Raw genomic sequence first — 19,266 nt, 5'->3', positions numbered from 1 at the left:
GGCTCAATTGAGTCTTTGTGTTAGCTGCTCCAAAGATTTGGAATTGCTGTCTTCTGGCAATAAAAAGTTCCTCTTTGTTGACCTTTTTATGAAACATCTCAAGACATCCATGTTTTCAATGGCTTTTGTTAGTTCTTCATGGTATATATTTTTAGTATTTTGCATTAGTTTTATTATAACTTGGACTTATTGCTTGTTGTCCTGTTTTGCCCTGTTTTATTCAACTCAGGTTGTTTTAAACATGCCATAACTAGACTTGATTTATTGTTTATCGTGTCAAAGGGATGAATCCTAGTGACTTTGATGATCTACAGCTCTTACCTTCAGCGACAGGTTCAAGTCGGTATGCAAGTTATTGAAATCTCAATTTAAATATGTGAAACATGCTTCCCAGAAAACGAACCGTTGACACGTTCATCCTAAGTGTTTACTTAACTGTTATCTTATAATGTGAGATTGACATGACAGTTGTTTTGCTCCTTTGGTTTTATTGGCTCATGGATTTTTCAAAGTAGGTTTTTTGACTTGTCGCAGCAGGGAAGGCACAGTGGGTGTATTAATGATGCCTCATTTCCGATAAGTGCTCTCGTAAGCCTTGACAGTAAGCCAGCACGCATAAACACATGACCTTCTCTGAGTGGAATGTTGCCATTATTACCACAGGTGTGACTTCCTTACTGTGATGAGTCAAAATGTATGCCGTGAAAAAGGTCTGCTCATCATTAAAATTTCTTTGATGGCGACCCCAGGAAAAAAACTGCTGCTCTAACTCAGTTACTCATCACCCTCACCCTCATATTCTCAGTCACCACTTTGATTCAATATGGCAATATCTCAGCATATACTCAGCAGATTATCAGTATTAACTGGCATAAATGGAAGATTTTTTTTTGTCTACAGCATGAATGCTGCTTACTTTGGCCCTGACTTTTACTCTAGTGCCATGAGCAAAGCCTACTGAAATATTTGAACATGTGAAGGATAAATTAGAACAGAGTTTGGCACAGTTGTGAATGGAATGGTACATCACTTTGTTGAAGAAGCAACTAACAGATATTGAAGCTGATGAACAGATAGTCAAAGTCATCGCTAGCTGCAGTAATACTTGTTGTCTTTTCCTTTAACCCTAAAGCTGACCCTGAGCCTCTTATCCATTATATACCTGTTAAACACCAACTACGATGACTGTTCTCTTTCAAACCAACATTTATTTATGTCGTGTGGTGTATTGAATACAGGTGCCTCTGGGTCAATATCCAGACTTCTTCTTCACATGTTTGCTATTGAAACTTGTACTGTGTTCACAATACACCTGAAGTAAAGGAGGAATGTTAGAAAACACACAGATAACCAGGTCACAACATAGAATATAAACCATTCAGTACCCTACCCGAAGCTGTGCACACGAATACAAGCCATTCTGGGTCTTTGCATCAATGCACGTGTGCAGAAGGGACAAACCTTCTGCCAAAGTAAGCTATTTTAAAATTTCAAGTCCTTTATCAGCAACCAGATGGTCGCAGTGTAAAGAGTGGATTTAAGGAGTGATCAGTGTCATTTGCTATTATTTGCACGAGGCATGCGGTGACAGACGGGGAGATCGGAGGCTGGTGATTTGGAGGAAGTATATGCAGTCTTGGTGAGTCTGTTTTTGTTGGACGTGGTTATTGTTGTGAAAAAATGGAGAACAGTACAACAGGATGGGTTGAATATGCTTTTATGAAGCGACAGCAGAAGGTGGCGTGCAGCAGACTGAGCTCTGAGTTTGCATCGAGTCTTTGCTGTGCGGACACAGCAAAGACTTGGACTGGGATTTTTTTTAAATTATATTTGAAAGGCATGTTTTCTTCAAAGAAAAAAAGATCCAAAATTGCATCATTTATCATAGCAACAAAATGCAGAAATAGAGAGAATTGTCAGATTTTCAGCCTCCAAATGATCCATGAATGTATCATATGTGATGTACAGTACAGGGAAAGAGGCAGGGGGAAAATTGCCAAAAAAAAGTTTAAAATTGTGATATTTTATCAGGCAATTTATTCCGTATTTGCCAAAAAATAACCATTTGCTCTCATCAGATTTTATGAAAACATCAAAAAATGAAATGGCTCAGTAACCAAGGATGGAGGTGTGGCTCAGTCAGGACTGGAATTTGTATTGGTGTCTGAATGTCCGTATGTTTTGTCTACATTTGGTTGCAGTTGTGTGAAATGAGACACACAGTGTTGATAGACTGTATTGCTGAGAAGTAGTTGCATCATAGCAGTGTGAATAGCGTACTTGCAGTGTGTGGTGAAGGACTGATGCTGTCTTTTGTGTAGAGGGCTCCAGTGTTCGTAATACAAGTTGATGTTAATGTGGAGTTTCCTAATCAACAGGTGGCACTGGATTTCCTCCACAAAGGAAACTGATACAAAGTTGATTACGATGATGGAGGAGGGAGTGGAGGAGGCATGCACCAGAATTGTCCGTCCCTCATTTGGCTCTGTAGACAAACCGATGCGGGTCCAGCTGTGATCTGAAGCTGGCAGGATGTAGCACAGCATCCGTTTCTCTGAGCATTTTTTTAATTATTGATGCTAATGCAGTTGATTGAAAGCGGTTGGTTCCTGAGAGACATTGGTTTTTAGGTAATGTGTACTGGTGGATGTTTTCCTGAGGGTGAGCATAAAGGATGTCATATATGGTGCCCAGACGATGAAGTAAAAGTTGGAAGACAGCTCCATGGCTCAGAACATCTTACTCATGCTATCTAAGCCCTGGTGAACTTCCATGTCCAAACCCACAATTATTTTGGTTTTTCAAGCAGCATTTGAAAACGTGTCAAATTCATTTATTTTCCAGTCAGGCTCACATTTCATTTGAAATTCAGTACCTTCAGCAGCGAATGCACTTTAAGCAAAGTGTTCCTGGTGAGTTCTTCTGTTGCTCTGACCTGACCCAATCTCTCCTCTTAACCCAACAGGAAGAATACCCAGTCAGAGGGGAAATCGTGCTCTCATCCAATGACCTCCAACTTGTGCTACAATTAGAACGTAATCAGTAAGTATCTCTTCCCTCATGCCACCTTTACTGCCTTAACTTCTCTGATAACCTCCACCTGAGAAGTGTGAAACGATAACAGGGGGAGATCACAAATCCCTCGCCATGCTTTCTCTCTCTCCTCTTTGTCTTGAACTTTTGGTCAGTCTGTGCATTACCCCAAGAAATTCAAGGTTCTGAGATGTTTTTACACTTTGCAAGCTTGGTAAAGACTAAGTGGATGGCCTAAGGATATGTATGCACTTGTGGTAATAGCAGTGTGTAGCTCGGGATTTGAGGTCTTATTGTGCTTCCACGCCAGTGACACTGTGTTTGTGTTTCTGGGTTGTTCGTCCATCAGTCCAAGTTTCTTCAAGTTCAGCATGGATCTCCATTTGAGCGTAACAGAAAATTATTAGAATTAGGTGTTCACAAAGTGTAGGTTCATTGTGATGTTACAATGCACGGAAATGACTCAAGAATTCATGCAGAGACACACAACTGTGAAGTCCAAAGTTCTCTGAATCACTGCCGCTGAAAAAGAAAGCTAATGTTCCATTAGACACATCTTTTTAAAGATCATGCGCAGTTGATAGTCCTTGACTGTGAAAATGTAGTCATGGTTTCAACTGATGTCATTTGGAGATTTTCATATTTCGCTCAAGAGACATAAATATCACATGCTCTTGAGTCATAGCTTTAGATTTACTTGCTGCTTTGTTATGGGAAAAGGGAATGTGTAAGTGACACAGCTCAGGGCGCACAGAGGAGCGAGGCTAATCAGAATGAGTGCGGCGTGTTTCATGGAGGGCACGCGGAACAGGGTTCACGGCCAGCAGAGGTTATGATGTTCCTGTGATAACATCAAGGGGAACTCCGTCTGGTGCATGCTCATCAGCCCAAAACGTGCAGAGACTTCTGAGGTGGACCACTTAGCATGCTCAGAAAGCCTGGAGGTGGAGAGAACATGTCAGCAAACCTCATCTGTGTTCATCAGAGCAGGGGTCCTTCAACTAACAGACAGATCCTCATCAGAACCTGAAGATTTAAGCCTAGCTGTAGTAATTAGCTGTAAAACTGCATGTTTAAGGTGAAGAAAGATGACAAACTGGATGTGTTTTGAAAGACATGAGCCACAAAATGCCCATTGTGTTGTATCATGAGAAGAAGAAGGGTCCAATGTTTGTTTGAAATGACGAGTGTGATTGATTAAAAGTCAATATATCTTAGCTTTCTCTGCTTTCATTTTATCGATTTCTTTCTTTGCCCGTCTCTCATGTGTCATTGTAATAAATGGATTGACTTCTGGATTGCTGGAAAACTCCTTTAAAGTGCACTGTGTGTCAAACTGTAGGTAAATGAAGCTGATTATATCTGCATAACCACATCATTTACTAAGATGTTGATGAAGAATTTCTCAGCTCAGTAGAAAAAATGTTAGCATTGTCTAAATTTTACACATGAAGCAAGTGATGCTAGCATACCTTATGAGTCTGAAAATCTGAAATACGACCCAAAATATTATATACCACAAAGAAAAATACTACATGGACTGCCGGTATGTGGCTTTAGAAGGAATATGCCAGTTTGCCATGCTTCACAGAGTGGCATTTGGAGTATCATTTCAGTGTCAGTAGGCAGTGGACATATAATGGATGCATAGGATTTGGAAAGGATTGATGGGGTAAAAAGGAGACAAAAGGAGGAACTGACACAGACATTTATGCAGAGCACCAGAAAAACAAGAAGCCCCAAGACAATGGTGGCATATATGAAGCAGACAGGCAGTGATGAATAGGACGGAGAGGAGACGGAAACGTACAGAGAGCTGACTGGTGATGATACACTACAGTGAGTCTGGTCCAGGGAGTCACAGTCTGGAATACGGCGAGCTGGCGGGGTGTATATTTATTTTAAACCAGCAGTTGAGTCTCAGTGACGTGCACAAGTTTGGTCTGGACCAGCGAATGTAGGTCAGAGAACGAGGGACACGTTCTGGGGGAAGCAGTTGCTCTGATGAAGGAGGGGTTACTGGGAATGTTACTGGAAACGGAGTTTATTTTATCTACTGGGCCTCTTCCACTGGGACAGGAATGGAACACGGCCAGGAAACAGCACAATGTACAGTATGAAGGCCATTACATTTACAGTGCTAAAAGAATAAAACATGTCTCATTAAAGAGAATTCTTTAATTGCAACAAAGCGTGCCTTCTTGTTATCAAAAATGTTCAAAGAACAAAGATACTCTGTTCAGCGCTTGTTATTACAATCGGGTTTCTTATTATCGGAAGAAAATATATGATGAAAAAAATATAAGTATCTTGTGAAAGAAAAGAAATTGTGTTTTTATCATAACAAAACATCCCTTTATTAGCAGAAATATCTTGCTGTAATGATAAATGTATCTTGTTATCTAAACAAATCAAGCTTTTATCAGCTCTCTTTTGATATATTGATCGAAATGCCATTAATGCTCCTGTTATAATCATAAATACATAAATCTGATCACAAAGCAGAGACACAAACCTGATAGTGATGAAAACATTTTATGACAATGAAGCATCTGAAAACACATCCTGTTAATATGTTAAAAAATTCCATTATTTAAAACAAAGTGTCCTGTTATGTGGTTAAATCATCTCATTATTAGAAGGAAACATTGGTATAATAGATGAAATAAAATCAGATGTACCTTTTTTTTGTTATAAAATATTGTTGTGATGCAAACCTAATTCATACAACAAAGTATTTTATCATTAATGGAGACATTTTATTAATAAAAAGCCTGCATTTTTATGTTTCGTGAGACCCTTTGTGGAGCTCCGTAACTGGCAAAAGGTTATATAAGCTCGTCAAACAAAAATACAAAAATAGAGTCTATGACATCAATATTTTATTGGAAAATAAAAAGTGTTTGGTGAGGGAAACAGGGAATAGAACAAGCAGCTCACCTGTGCTTCCACCAACCGGTCATGTTCCAGCCCATATCAGCCCTAGCTGACCATACACTAGATTTCTGTCGAACACGTAACAATTAATAAAAAAGAATGTAAAGTGAGGACAACCAATGAAATGAATGTTAAGCATGTGCAGCATGCATACTTACTACTTACTTTAAATGATAAATAATGTTTATATGGGCTGCAAGGTGGCTTGGTGGTTAGCACTGTTGCCTCACAGCAAGAAGGTTGCCGGGTTGCGTCCCGGTGAGGATACCCGAGATCTTTCTGCGTGAAGTTTGCATGTTCTCCCTGTGCAGTGTGGGTTCTCTCCGGGTTCTCCGGCTTCCTCAAACAGTGATAGACTGGTGACCTGTCCAGGGTGTCCCCTGCCTTCACCCTGAGTCAGCTGGGTTAGATCCGCCCCCCCCGCGGATGGTGTATAGATAATGGATGGATGGATAATGTTTATTCAAATAAACTGTATTATTAAGATTTATGAGTTCCCCAAAAATGTGTCTAGTGAATCCACGGTGACCTTTGACCTCCAGATTCTAAACAGGCCATCCTCAAGTCTAACTAAACATTTGCAAAATTGTGAAATTTTTAAGAAATGTCCTTAAATTTTTCTTGAGATGTCAGTTTCATGACATTGTAGAAGACAGACATGATCTGCAGCCTCGTCATCACGTGGCAGAAAGGACTAAAAACTACACACTGAGTGGAGTCAAGGCAAAAATATTAAGATTCGTCACAGTTTCTCAGTTCTGTTTTAATTTCTTTCATGGGTTTAACTGTATTGATTTATTATGTATTCAGTTTTACAGATGACAGACATTCAACTCACCCAAACTGATTTCTAAACCAACATTTGCACCGATAAAGCCGTATTTCCCACAAACACCATTACATTTTCCTGTCGTTAAGATGTTTGGTTTGTCATTAGTGGAAGACATGGTGTTGTTTGCAGTTTAAACATTTATAATATAGCACGGAGAAGCGTGCTCAGCTTTTGTTGTCTAACCTTCAGCAGTCACTACATCCTGCCAGATCCTTTCACTTCCCTGCTCTTCAGAAGGTGAAACTTCTGAAAACACTGAAGCTATTTAATAGAACAGGCAAAGGAAGTGAAATGTGTGTGGTTTTTGTGTTGTTGCGATCGGGGGAGGAGGGCCCATCATTCTGGAACTGGATGTTGCTGACTAGCTAATATCTGAGAAGTGCTATATCAAACTGACAAGCTGGTCTTACAGAGAGTGACTCCTTCACTTCAAGTTGTTAAAACAGACATGAGGGAGGAGGAGAGAGGGATGGAATGAGAATGAGCTGGGAATGTGCAAGGAAAGGGGGGGTGGAGGCTGACCTACAGACAGATCCTGAGAATAGATTGAGCATGAGAGTGGGGACGTCTGCGTGTGTGTGGTGGGTCCTGGAATGCCAACTGACGTAACGCTGGACAAGCCCGCGCTGGCTGAGGCACCCAGAGCTGGCAGAAAACATAGGATGTGCTGGTTATTTGTCCGTGAATCATGTTAGTTGTCATGGCTCGGCTTCGTCTGTCTTCCGTCTGCGATATTCCAGGGTGTAAGAGCACAGCCTCGGGGCGTCTGACAGCACTGTTAGTCAGGTCTGATCAAAAACAAACGCCAGCCAGCAAGACGGTCAAAGGTTAAGTGTCAGTGTCACTGATCCTTTAAGTAATACACCAAAACTATCACTTGGGTATTTACACCAGAAAAGTGCCCAAATTGAATCAACGATTAACCCTCTGGAGCCCCAAATCTGCCGGCAGGTTTGAAAGACGTGTTAATTTTAAGAAAAATCACAGAAATGACACAAACTGTGAAAACAAAACGAATCCTCTGGTTTGCAGCTTTCTAACATTCTGTGGCGTGCCGTCCCGTCTGAAAACGTAACCAAATCTAATCTTAGACTCCTGATATTTGATTAAAATCATCTAATCCCCAAAACAAACTGCACCAAGTTCTGTTAAAAAAAATAAAAATCTACATCTCTCAGCACAGTGGAGAAGCCACAAGCTGCAACAATGTAAGAAAAAATATCATATTATGTTATTAATATTACATAGAGTCACCATTTTCTTCAAGTACAGTTACATCAGAGGCCACCTAGAAAAATGCTATACAGGTTTGTTTTTTTTTCAATTTTTGCAACATAAATAATTCAACTTTCCTTTTTCTTTTTTTAAAAAAATGATTTATGGCATTATAATGATGTTTTATTGCGCCAAAGACTTTTTGAGTTCTCTCTGATTTTACCCACAGTTGTGCTGTTTCCACAGATTTGACACTGCGGTGAAATATGAGCCTACTGTGACAGAAGCAGCAAACACCCAGTGGCAGGTTGGACTTCATGGGTTAAATAAACTGTGACAGAGAAGAGTAAACAAAGAGTGCACATCCACATACCAGAACATACCTAATGTGAGATTGATCTAGGGAAGAACTAGCCTTTAGAAATAGAAAGTGGGTTTTTTTTTTTCAGCATTCCAAGGCTAAGAAAACTGCTTTTGAGCAAATACAGACGGCTCATCCTTAAAGTGCTCAGGAGGCAAAAAGCGAAAAATAAATTTTAATTAACATCTACGGTTTCATGCCAACTCTGTAAACTTCATCTGCTTTTAAGAGATCATTTTAGCAGGTGCAACTTTAGAGCACCGACTGAACAGACCTTTTGGTACAGGGGTTAAATAGCGATTTGTGAGAAGATGTAAATACTGAAATCACTGTGCATAAACGGCGCACATCGTCTCTCTCAGTTTGTAGACGGTATGGATCCTGCTGCTGTGATGCTACAGCGGTTTAATTAAGTCAAGGAAGAGAAAGCAACATTCTAAACGCAGCATGAAACAGAGTCTGACAGTAGATTTCAAGATTAACATGTGAGATGGTAAATCGGTGACACTGAAAGAGACTGAACTTAGATATGACAGGTTACAGTTTGGAGTCAAAGCTCCAGTCTGGTGTGCTCCAGTCCAATTTAACCCCCACTGTGGTGAGATTTGGGGAGAATCTTACCCAACTGCTGTTTCCAACATCAAGAATGAACATTTGTCCTTCTTGGCAATGTTCACTTTCATGCAAGGTGAAGAAAGTCCCCCATCATCACTGAAGCTTTTCCTCCTGTGCAAGTGTAACATTAAATACTGTAAAAAGTAAAAATCCAAGTAAGTTTGTTTCAGTCACAGGGCCTCAAAGCAACAGCAGTCCCAGACAGCGCTACAATGCGTCCTTTCACACTCCAAAAGTTGCTCAGGGATGGCTCGAGGAACACAACCAAGAGCACATTGACACTGACTCGGCCTCTAAAGATCCCAATTCAATCGAGCACCCATCAAACAAGAACAAGCTGCACCCTACAGAACCCAAACAATCCACTGCCACTGTCCCACAGAGGCCCCATGACCACTCCCCGACAGGCCAGGGCTGTTTTGGTGGCATGAAACACAACCTAAGACAAGTAGTTTTAATATTGTGGCTGATTTGTGTTTAGAATAATTTGCTTTAAAGTAACTTGACCAACACTGGTAACAAAAAACGGCAAATCCAAAGAACCTAAAACTTTATGCGTTTCTTGAAAACCAGGCTGATATCTACAACGTTCACTACTGACTCACCAGTCATTACATTCGATCATTACGTCCAAAAGTAGCAGAACACTTCAAGGTTCATCTATATTGCTTCTATTGACAGCGCTCGTTTGTCTCTCACATTAAAACATGGCTGGACGGTAGCTAACGTGTATAGTTTCAGAGTGACAGAACAAGCCGCTGCTCAGCTCTGCATCTTTAGAGAGCCTGATTAAAACGATGACCTTAAAATATTGATGTGATGTGCTGAAGCATGCTGTCGTTTAGCTGTTGGCTAGGATTTGATGGTTATCTAGACAGAAAATAACCTGGCAGCAGTTTGTTGCACACGGACCAGCTTTTCTTTCCAAAAAGTAAAAAGACTGTACCCACTTTTTATCTTTTTAGAGTCAAAATAATGTCAAGTGGGATTTCTTTACATGAATGGTAATGATAACTGTAATCCATAAACATACAGAAAGCAACTTTTAATGTACCTTTAAAACTAATTATGTTTGGCAGTAGATCAAATACTGAGGTACATCCCATATCAAAAATTATTTCTTGGAAACCAGTGCAATGAAAAAAGCCCTTCTAAAAGCACATAATCTCATCATCAATTCATAAACAGGAAAAAATAAAAACTGGAAACATACTGCACAACAAAAATGAAAAAAAAAAAACTCTGTTTAGAAATTGGACAGTTTAAATTTGAAGAAAAGCTTCCACACGCTTAGCAAGTAATGTTATAGGTAATACTGTTGATACATCAGCGTATCTGTGTGTACACACTGAGCTTGTACAGGCACGGATACAGAATCAAGCAAACATGTACATTATTAAAGACGTGCCAGCAGTGTAATCATCATATATTAAATATTAATAGCATCAAAACAATTAGTCCATGTCATTCAATTAGTTTGCAGTGGCTTCTGTTTCTCAGCACCTTTATCTCCTCGCCTCAGTATATCTCGCACGCACAGCTCAGGATGTTGGCATTGCACTTAAATACCACATTTAATTTTAATTGCAAATTTTCTGTTGAGGGTTCCTAGATGAAGTGTAAACTCTCTTTATGTTAATGAAAGCCTTGATTACACAGCCACCCTGGGATGATACGTAATGAAATGGGCAATACACGCCATCTATTGTACATAATGATGAGGCGGACCCTTGCAAATGTGTCTGGTTGAGCTAAATGTATTGCCGTACTCCAGGCGGCGGCCCTGACAAGGTGTTAATTAGGACTCGAGTCCTCAGAGAGTCTGACTTCACAAAGATAACTTTAGACGGAACGGCACTTTTTAAGCACTCTCCTGGCAGCGGCTTTTATTATCCCGCTTCCTTCATCGATTTCTCCCCAGGAACTAGTTTGTTTGAACTTGGCTCCAGCCCCACACTGTCTCTACTTTAATAATGATTAAAATCAATAATGAGCTTTGTTCTGTTAATCTGCTCTAATCCAGCTCGGGATGTCAGCTTAGATGATGATTGGCAGCTCCGAGCCAACCACGCCCGCTTCCTTTTTTTCGCGAAGGAAAATCCCGAAGAAAAAAAAAAAGCTCAGATTTGGAGCCGCTTCAGCTGGCAGGATGAAGGGATGAAGGGAGTGAGAGGAGAGGAGAGGAGAGGAGAGGAGAGGAGAGGAGGGGAGGGGGGTGACGTCTGAGTCAGTACCAGGAAATGAATTGTCCTTCAAAGGGCTCTGTGGAGTGTGGGAAAGACAGAGACACTGCAGAGGGCTAGAGAGGTTCACAGGAAACAGAGTAAACCTTCAGCGAAAGTTAGTCCTGGAGGTCAAGGAGGGTAAGGATGTGGAAGAAGAGAGGTGGATGTAAAAACAGAGTGAGACAGAGAACAGGTGGTGGTGTTTGGGTGATGTGAGTGTCGGCCTGCCAGACCTGTATACCCTGCAGACTCTGTACTGCTTCCTGTTTGGCATGTGTTGAGGAAGTCTTGCTAGAGCAGCTGTGCAGCCTTGAAACATTATATATTTACCCCACATTTCTGCATGGTTGCGTGTCCGTTTACGCACACACACACCCACACACGCGCACACACACCCACACTGACATCTGATGTGTGTACAGTACAGCCCTGTTCACCATTGTGTTCATATCCCTAAAGACAGCGTAGCCTCATCTGTCAAAGTGTGACCTTCTGAAACTGAACGTCTGAGACAGACCACGACCAAGGCTCAGTCCTGCAGGGCTTTGTTGCCATCTCTCATTTCACTTCACGCCTTAAGTCCAGGGTGACTGATGGCCAGCACAAATCACACTTCACACACCTTTTCTGCATCTTCACACGGAAATGTATTCACAGTCAGAAGGTTCTTAAAACCTTTAAAAGATCTAAAGGTTTTTATCTTTATGTAAAGCTTTTGAAGCTTTTTTTTTTTTTTGCAATCAAGATGTTTTTATATTTAGTAATGAAAGATTTTTCCTTTCAAAGTGTGAGTTTCCACTCATCTATTTTCTGTATTTATCCCATTCACCTGGTGGATTTTTAACACACATTTAAGCTAATAATTTCCATGAAATTGACTTCGGATGCTGTTTGAACTGAGCCTCGCAAAGCTGAGCCACGCTCAATTGATGTCTCTTTTATTTGGAATCTCTGCCTTTACACAATCCATGTGTAGCAATTCGTGGATGCAATCTCTATACATGACTGACTGGTGACAGTTAAGGCCAAAATGATTCACTCTCATGCCAAATTTAGTTTTATAGTGTATTTTTTGATTGACTTGTAGGTTTGTTTGTGCTGGAAAGGGCATAAACAAAAGACAAATACAGTTAGACATTGTGGCTAAAGATGTTCATGATAGCTTGTAACTATTTCTGTTTTTTCCCCCCCATCATTTTTACTAATCATGTTTCAGTAATCTTTGGCAAATCCTTTATTTGCCACCGCAGCAATCATACAGTTCTTATAAGTGCTGACAAGCTTTCTGCATGTCTTCATTGGGATTTTGGACCACTCGTCTTTTTTTTTTTTTTTTGACAATCTCCAGGTCTTTGATGCTGGAAAGCTTCCTTGCAATCATTCTGGTCCTCAATCCTCTTGACAGACTTTCGATGGGACACTCCCAATGCTGACATTGTTTTCAGACCACTTTGGCTGTATGTTTTTAGATAGTTGGAAGAGCCAACGCTGCAGACTACCTGATGCTTTTCTTCCAAAATCCAAATATATTCCTCTTTTCTCGTGATGTTGTTTACTTTGACAAGGTTGCCCAGCCCACTGGCTGAAAAACATCCATAAAGCATTACATTCCCGCCACCACCATAATGGACTGATGTTCTTCTGGTCGAATGCTTTTCCTTTTTATGCCAAACCTGTGTCTAAACAACTTCACTTTCGTTTCATCTGACCACAGACCTGTGATAAAAAGCAATTTTCTTTGTCCAAGTCAGGGTCCTGGCACTTGAAAACACTTTGATATGTTTTAGTAGCTTTTGTGTTTACATGTACATAATATGTATACATATATCTATAGTCCATGCAGTTTTTGAGATATTTCCCTCCGTGTTAATTTGAATGGCTTTGATTAATGCTAAAGGCTGTACATTAAACAGACTCAAGGACAGAAACAGACCAGAAAGTGTCCCAACAAGTCAGTCGACCACTTTGATCCATGCTAAAGTAGCTTCACAATTATTGGGTGGATTGCCAATAAATTACCTGCAAATTGTTTCTTTCAGCCTCAGCTGTATTTTGTTTTTTGCATATCTTGAAATGTTGCAGTGCTGACATGTTGAAATAAGATGGTGACCAATGTGAATGTCATATACTTTACATATTAGCATGATATTATTATATATTATATTATATATTATATGTATAGTTTCACCCTCACAACACAGTTAGCATCATAGTGTGCAAGATGAGAAAATTTAGCCAACTTTATTTCTTTTCACTCAGTTTCTGCTCTGCTTTCAGACATTGTGTAGTACAGACAAGTTCATTTGAAGTACACTGACTCCTTTTTTTTGCGTCTCCACCAGGAACAAAAAGCTCAAGTTGAAATGCAGAATATTATCAATTTAGAACTGTCGTCATTGACAACTTTCTGCTTTGTCTTCGCGCCATGTTAGTGTTTCTATCCTGATTACTGATGCACATTTCTAAGCTTTTTCTGACGAATGCATTGCAGTGTCATGATAAACCAATGTCTTATGTCTCAGTGTTACTACACAAAAAGGAGTGGTTCTGTCACATTTACTCCTCGGTATTGCCCAGTTCCTTCACCTTGGCTGCATCTCCTGCCATCCAGTGTGTGCTACAACATGTAATTATGTTTGTCAAATAACGTAGCGCTGCTCCGGCGTTTGTTGCACTCAACAAATTCTCAGCTCGAGTCTCCACAATTCCTCGTCATACTCAGAGCTCACTACAACTCTGTATTTCCAGATAAACTCGATGTTCATGGAGTTAATTGTAGAGATCAGAGGTTGTGATATGGACAGAATGGAAGTCCGTTCATCCATTTCCTTAAGTTATTGCACCATCTTGGAAATAAACCAGGTCCAGTACTACTGACAAGCCAAGCGTGCATCCTGCAATTACACAAGAGGATGTATGACAATGGAATATTGATTTTTTTTTTATTTAGAACAAAATATGACTAATGTCAACATCAGAGTTGTTGATTGCACAATGAGCCTCCCTGAGCAACCTCCTTTTTTGTTTTCAACAGAAGCCATTAACCTTGATTCTGTGACAGAGGCTCGGGGAGCTGACAGCACACGTCACAGATGGGTGATGGGCCATGAACAGGCGTTGGGGCCAATTAGAGTTGATGTGACAAACATGGAGGTTCCTGGGTGTTCTAGCCAAAGACCACGACGTGCTGTCAGGTTGAGGTTAGCTGTGAAGTGTGCTTGTCAGGTCACCTCTACCACCTGTTTCACTGAGTTTGTTTTAAGAGTACAGCCGAATATACACACACCTGACAGGGTTGAAGGTGGTAGCACGTCGTAAAGCAAGTAAAGCGATTCGGAAATGTCATTTGGCGATCAGGCTACTGTGTTTACATTTTACAATTACTTTTTTATAAAGTGACTGGTAGCGATGGAATACTTGCAAAGCTGCAACTAAGTCAAGATGATTTTATATCGTATGAGTTTAAACCTGGACCCAACGCTGGGAGCAACTTCTAAATACGTAACGGTTTTTGAAGAAGGAGGCTTGAAGGGGTTTTCTTGGAAAGGAGTGCAGCAAGGTAAGTTGAGGCTCTGCGGTTGGTTGGCAAAAGCGCTCGGAACAGAGCGAGGCAAGGAGTGTGGCTTGACTAACCATACGGAGGCTGGCACGCAGATCCGGAGCAGTAGATGAGAACCGTGCTGTGTGGTCGAAGCGGAGGTTCGGTGAACAGGGAACTTTAAGACTTGAACCTGAGGCAAAGGAGGCAGCACTGTTAGTTTCAGCGAGCAAGGCAGAACGATAAACATTCACGAGGAGCAAAGCTGGCTGAGGCGATACCACCACATGCGCTGGCAGAACAGTCTGGTGGAGAATGGAAAAGTTGAGCCGAGGTTTATATGCTGCAGGAGGTCGATTGGAGAATGAGACTCAGGTGTACGCGATGATTGCCAGCAGCAGAAAAGTGGGTCACCACGCCCAGGCACACAAGCACACACTCATATACACACCAACAGGGATAGAGAGAGAGAGAGAAACGCAAGAAAAAGGATACTGCCAGGATCATGACAGATAATTTCTATCTTGCCATGTCTCATTATAAAATACGACTCCCATGCCACTGCTATCTTTATGTTCATCCATTCACTTTGACGGAGCGATGATCGCTGCGAGCTGTCTTGGATGAAAAGCTGACACGTGTCAGAAACTTGCTATCTTCCACATTGTGTCTTCGTAGTTGCCATTATCCCCAATCAAAGCTTCATTCTTTTTTCTTGGCCATTTCGGAGCAGCAGAACAAGCTGAAAACACAAAATATCACCCTTATAAGTTTCAACGAGCAAACAGTTGAGCAACAACACAGATCAACAATTGCATCCAAAAATGTCTCTTTATATGCTCACCCAATTCAGACGTTATCAGGACAGTAAATGGTCTTTATTTAATAACAGTAGCTACAATTTTGCACCTACAAAGAGGAAAAAAATGTCGGGAAAGATTTCATGCACTTCTTTATGCAACCACATTAATGTTGATTGCGTTATCGGGGTTACTTCCTGCTAGAATGTGGAAAAGGTGCACATGAGAATGATGATCACAGGTTTTTTTTTTTTAACCAGCTGTGGTTTTAACCAGATTGGAGCAAGGCAGGCTGTTTACAGTGGCCTTATCAGAGTTTGTTCTATTTTATTTACTGAAATGCCTTCTTTGGGTGGAAACAGGGCTATTAAGTTGTAACATCTGAACAGAGAGCTTAACAAATGAAAACGCTGGTGAGCCGAGGGGAACCGGGTTTGTCACAGTGAGTGATGCCTTTCACTTTTACACAGATATTGGATCCATTGTTGATACAGAAATATTGATCAGTGCAGGTTTAATAAACAGCAGCACTATTACAGAAAACCACTGGAGTGTCAGCTAGCATTCCTCTCTGCCATTTGCCTCTTGTAGAATGCCCATGTAGCAGTCATGCATTTCATTGATTGAGTTAGGACGTCTGCTGCAGTGTGTAATCGCGGCCCCTCATCGGGCCCCAGATGCTAGCTGTTTTTCCGGATGTCTCTTAGAAGACCAGAGAGGGACGCATAATTACATTAACTGCAGTTCTGCCATTGATTTTTTTTTCTTTTTCTTTTCCATTAACTTAGTTTAACTCCTCCTCAGGCCCCTGAACACTGTTGATATGATTACAGTATTTATGTTTGTTGTACAGTGCACAATAAAAAAGGGCTAGCAGTGTTTTGAGGGCGCTACGGAAAACAGCACAGAAAAACCTGGCCGCTGTCATTTCTTTGTTGCCTTATCATCACTGCTCCTGCTCCCAGCAGCCCTCAGCTCGTCCTACCGATGTGATGAATGTCCTCTCTCAGCCCTCCCGCGTTTGTGTCTTTGAGGCTCAGCACAATGTGTTCAATTCAGAAATGCGCAAATCTTTAATTACACCTTTTCTCTTTCAGCCTTTTTAGGCACTGAGCCATTTGTCTCTTGATAAGAGTGTTTTGCATACCACCCCCTATAGCAAAACACATTTTACGGCTGGCCTTAATTTACCGGTAGGTATGGCATGTGTTGGTCTAATCCATTATGAAATGATTATGCAAGCAAAAAAAAAAAAAAAAGGGTTGTTATGAGGATAGTAGGGAGTTGTTTTCTGTTCATTGCTTGCTGTAAGAGAAGAGGAGCGAAGAGAGGGCAGCTGTTCACCTCCGCACATGTGTTAGATGTTTATCAGCCCATCTCAACGCTGCTGGTGCTGCGAATGCTCCCTGGGGCAGGGGGCTGGTAGCCAGCGAAGAAAACTGAAGGAAGTCTTTGTGTATGTTGTTAGCGGGAGGAGTTATTCTTAAACTAGTCTGGTGTGTAAGTAATGATGAGTAAATAAAAGAAGGGGGAGGAGGAGAAAATGGGCCAAGAGAGATTATTAACAGATGGCAATACTTAACATCAGAGGAAGTGTGTGAATAGTAAAAGAATGTGTGTTCTCTGTCTGTGAGTAGGGTAATGGGTCACTCTCTCTGTCTCTTTTTTCTCTCTCCCCGCCACCCTGTTATCTACCGATTTCTCTCTGCCAGCTCTTGGCAGTAGTTCATTTGTAGACATAACTAACCGGACTCTTGGGCTTGTTGTGTTGTTTCAGCCGGCCAACAAATACTCTGTTTCTACAACAGAACAAAAAGACATTAAGTAGTGGAGTCAGAGTGGACCACTAAGGAGTGTAAAAGTCAGGTCCGTAGATTGAAAATGACCGCTATTGGTGCTACTCTGGTAAATTTGCCTTTAATCCAGCATTAGGTTGAAGTGTTGTGGATTACTTTTCTATGGCCTGTACCATAACTGCTCTGCAAACCTCTGCCTAACAAAGTCCATTTTAAATGATCTACAACAACAGAATTAAAGCTGCAACAAACATGAAGTCCGCCATCTTATACAAGAGGGCTGAAATAAGACTACAACCTCTCATACAAACTGACCCATGTTTGCATTTCAGGCGGTTCATAGGATTACTGTAGCAGGGCCACACAATATATCATCTTAGCATCAACACTGCTATGTGCACATACACAATAGTCACATTGCAGAAGGTGCAATGTGAAGTAAGGCAATTTACAACACACAGCGTCTGCTGATACACAGACTCCATTTCTGCAAAGCAAAATGAGTGATAAACAGGACAGAAAAGAGAGAATTGGTTGCAAAAAAAAAGAAATACAATATCAGTTGTAAGGCCGCACAATGAATGGAATATTAATCATGATTTTGGCCTCCCACAATTAAATGAACATAATCGACTGGAATATTGATGTTTAAAATGCTCTGCTCATAGAAAACTCAGTTCATAGAAAACAGCCCATTTAGATAAAACCACTTGGTTTCAGCTTGGGTGAATCTGAAATTAGAACGCCGTATTTCACTCTTTCCAAACTAATTTGTTGTCACACGTCTGTCTGAGCTGCTGCACTGCAGACACTAATAGGGGAGACTAGAAGTTTCTCTGTGCACAGCTGCAAGAATGTCGATATTACCAATTTCATTTTTATTCTGATAAGATAAATGTCACAGCTGTTGAAATCTACATTGAGCTGCTGGTAATACCACAATGTAAGCTAGCTGTGAAGCAGTTAGTGTGAAACATACTGAACTGAAACCTTTGACTTGTCTTTACTATAGCCAGTAGTAGCAATCACAACCAGAGGAGGTTGGGGTGGATGGTTGGGCACACAAATGGTCTGACTCTGATACTGACAGCTCTTTAAACTGTTGACAGATGCATAATTAGACACCATTTAAGCAATATATACTCAAAATTAATGTGTTCAAATTGAGAACACACAAAACAAAATGCCTTAGCGAGAACAGATGTTTCAGTCGCACATGCGGTGTGAGCCCCACCATTTTCAACCTTGGCAGCAGTAGTTTAGAAGTCATCTACATCCCCTGGGGTCATTCTGGGTGGCCAAAAATGAAGTTTCCTTTAACATAGCAGACTTTCCATCATGCATCTTACCAATATAACTATTACTATAGTCTTGTCCTAACTTGAACCAAGTGGTTTTAATTGTCTATTCCTCAGTCAAACTCAAACTTACCATGGCACATCACAAAAGCTTCAACAAAACTTTTTTCCACTGATCCTATGTATCTTGACAAGAGGGGTGCCAGATTACAAAACACTCATATGAATCATTTTGGAAGGCAGTAACAAAGCGACCTGTTTTGTTGAAGAGGTTTGAGGACTTGTTGACAGAAAGAGGCCTAGCAAGGTTATATAAATCTGCTCATAGCATCCTAAAATAAAAAGTTGATGTGCAACTTACTATTCTCCAAATTCAAGGAGAACAGAGAGTGTCTAAGTGAAGTGCCGACTAGAATAAATGTCATATTCAAAGAATTGGCTAGAGAAGCCCATCTCATAAGCCATCAAAGTGAAAAATTACAGCGGAAGCCAAAGGGGTAGTGGTTTAGAATGCCTAAACAACTGAGACTAATGTCAAAGCAAAAACAGATTTTAAAAATCCAGCACATCAAGAATACAGCAGATAAAACAAGGTCTGGTAGGAACATGTAAAAGA

At 40.8% G+C, this 19,266-nt stretch overlaps 1 protein-coding gene across 1 annotated transcript in view; it reads left to right on the top strand.

Moving 5' to 3' along the window:
• LOC103361635 (disintegrin and metalloproteinase domain-containing protein 19-like) overlaps positions 1-19,266 on the top strand; it is a 186,355-nt gene that overhangs the window by 98,126 nt on the left and 68,963 nt on the right. The window contains exon 3 of the mRNA XM_008287770.1: positions 2,966-3,042. Coding sequence (XP_008285992.1) covers positions 2,966-3,042 — 77 coding nt within the window. The remainder of the gene's footprint in view (positions 1-2,965; positions 3,043-19,266) is intronic.

The sequence above is a fragment of the Stegastes partitus genome, unplaced genomic scaffold (genome assembly GCF_000690725.1).
Source record: "Stegastes partitus isolate 25-593 unplaced genomic scaffold, Stegastes_partitus-1.0.2 Scaffold519, whole genome shotgun sequence".
Classification (NCBI taxonomy): Eukaryota; Metazoa; Chordata; class Actinopteri; family Pomacentridae; genus Stegastes; species Stegastes partitus.
This window is presented reverse-complemented; position numbering and strand designations above follow the sequence as displayed.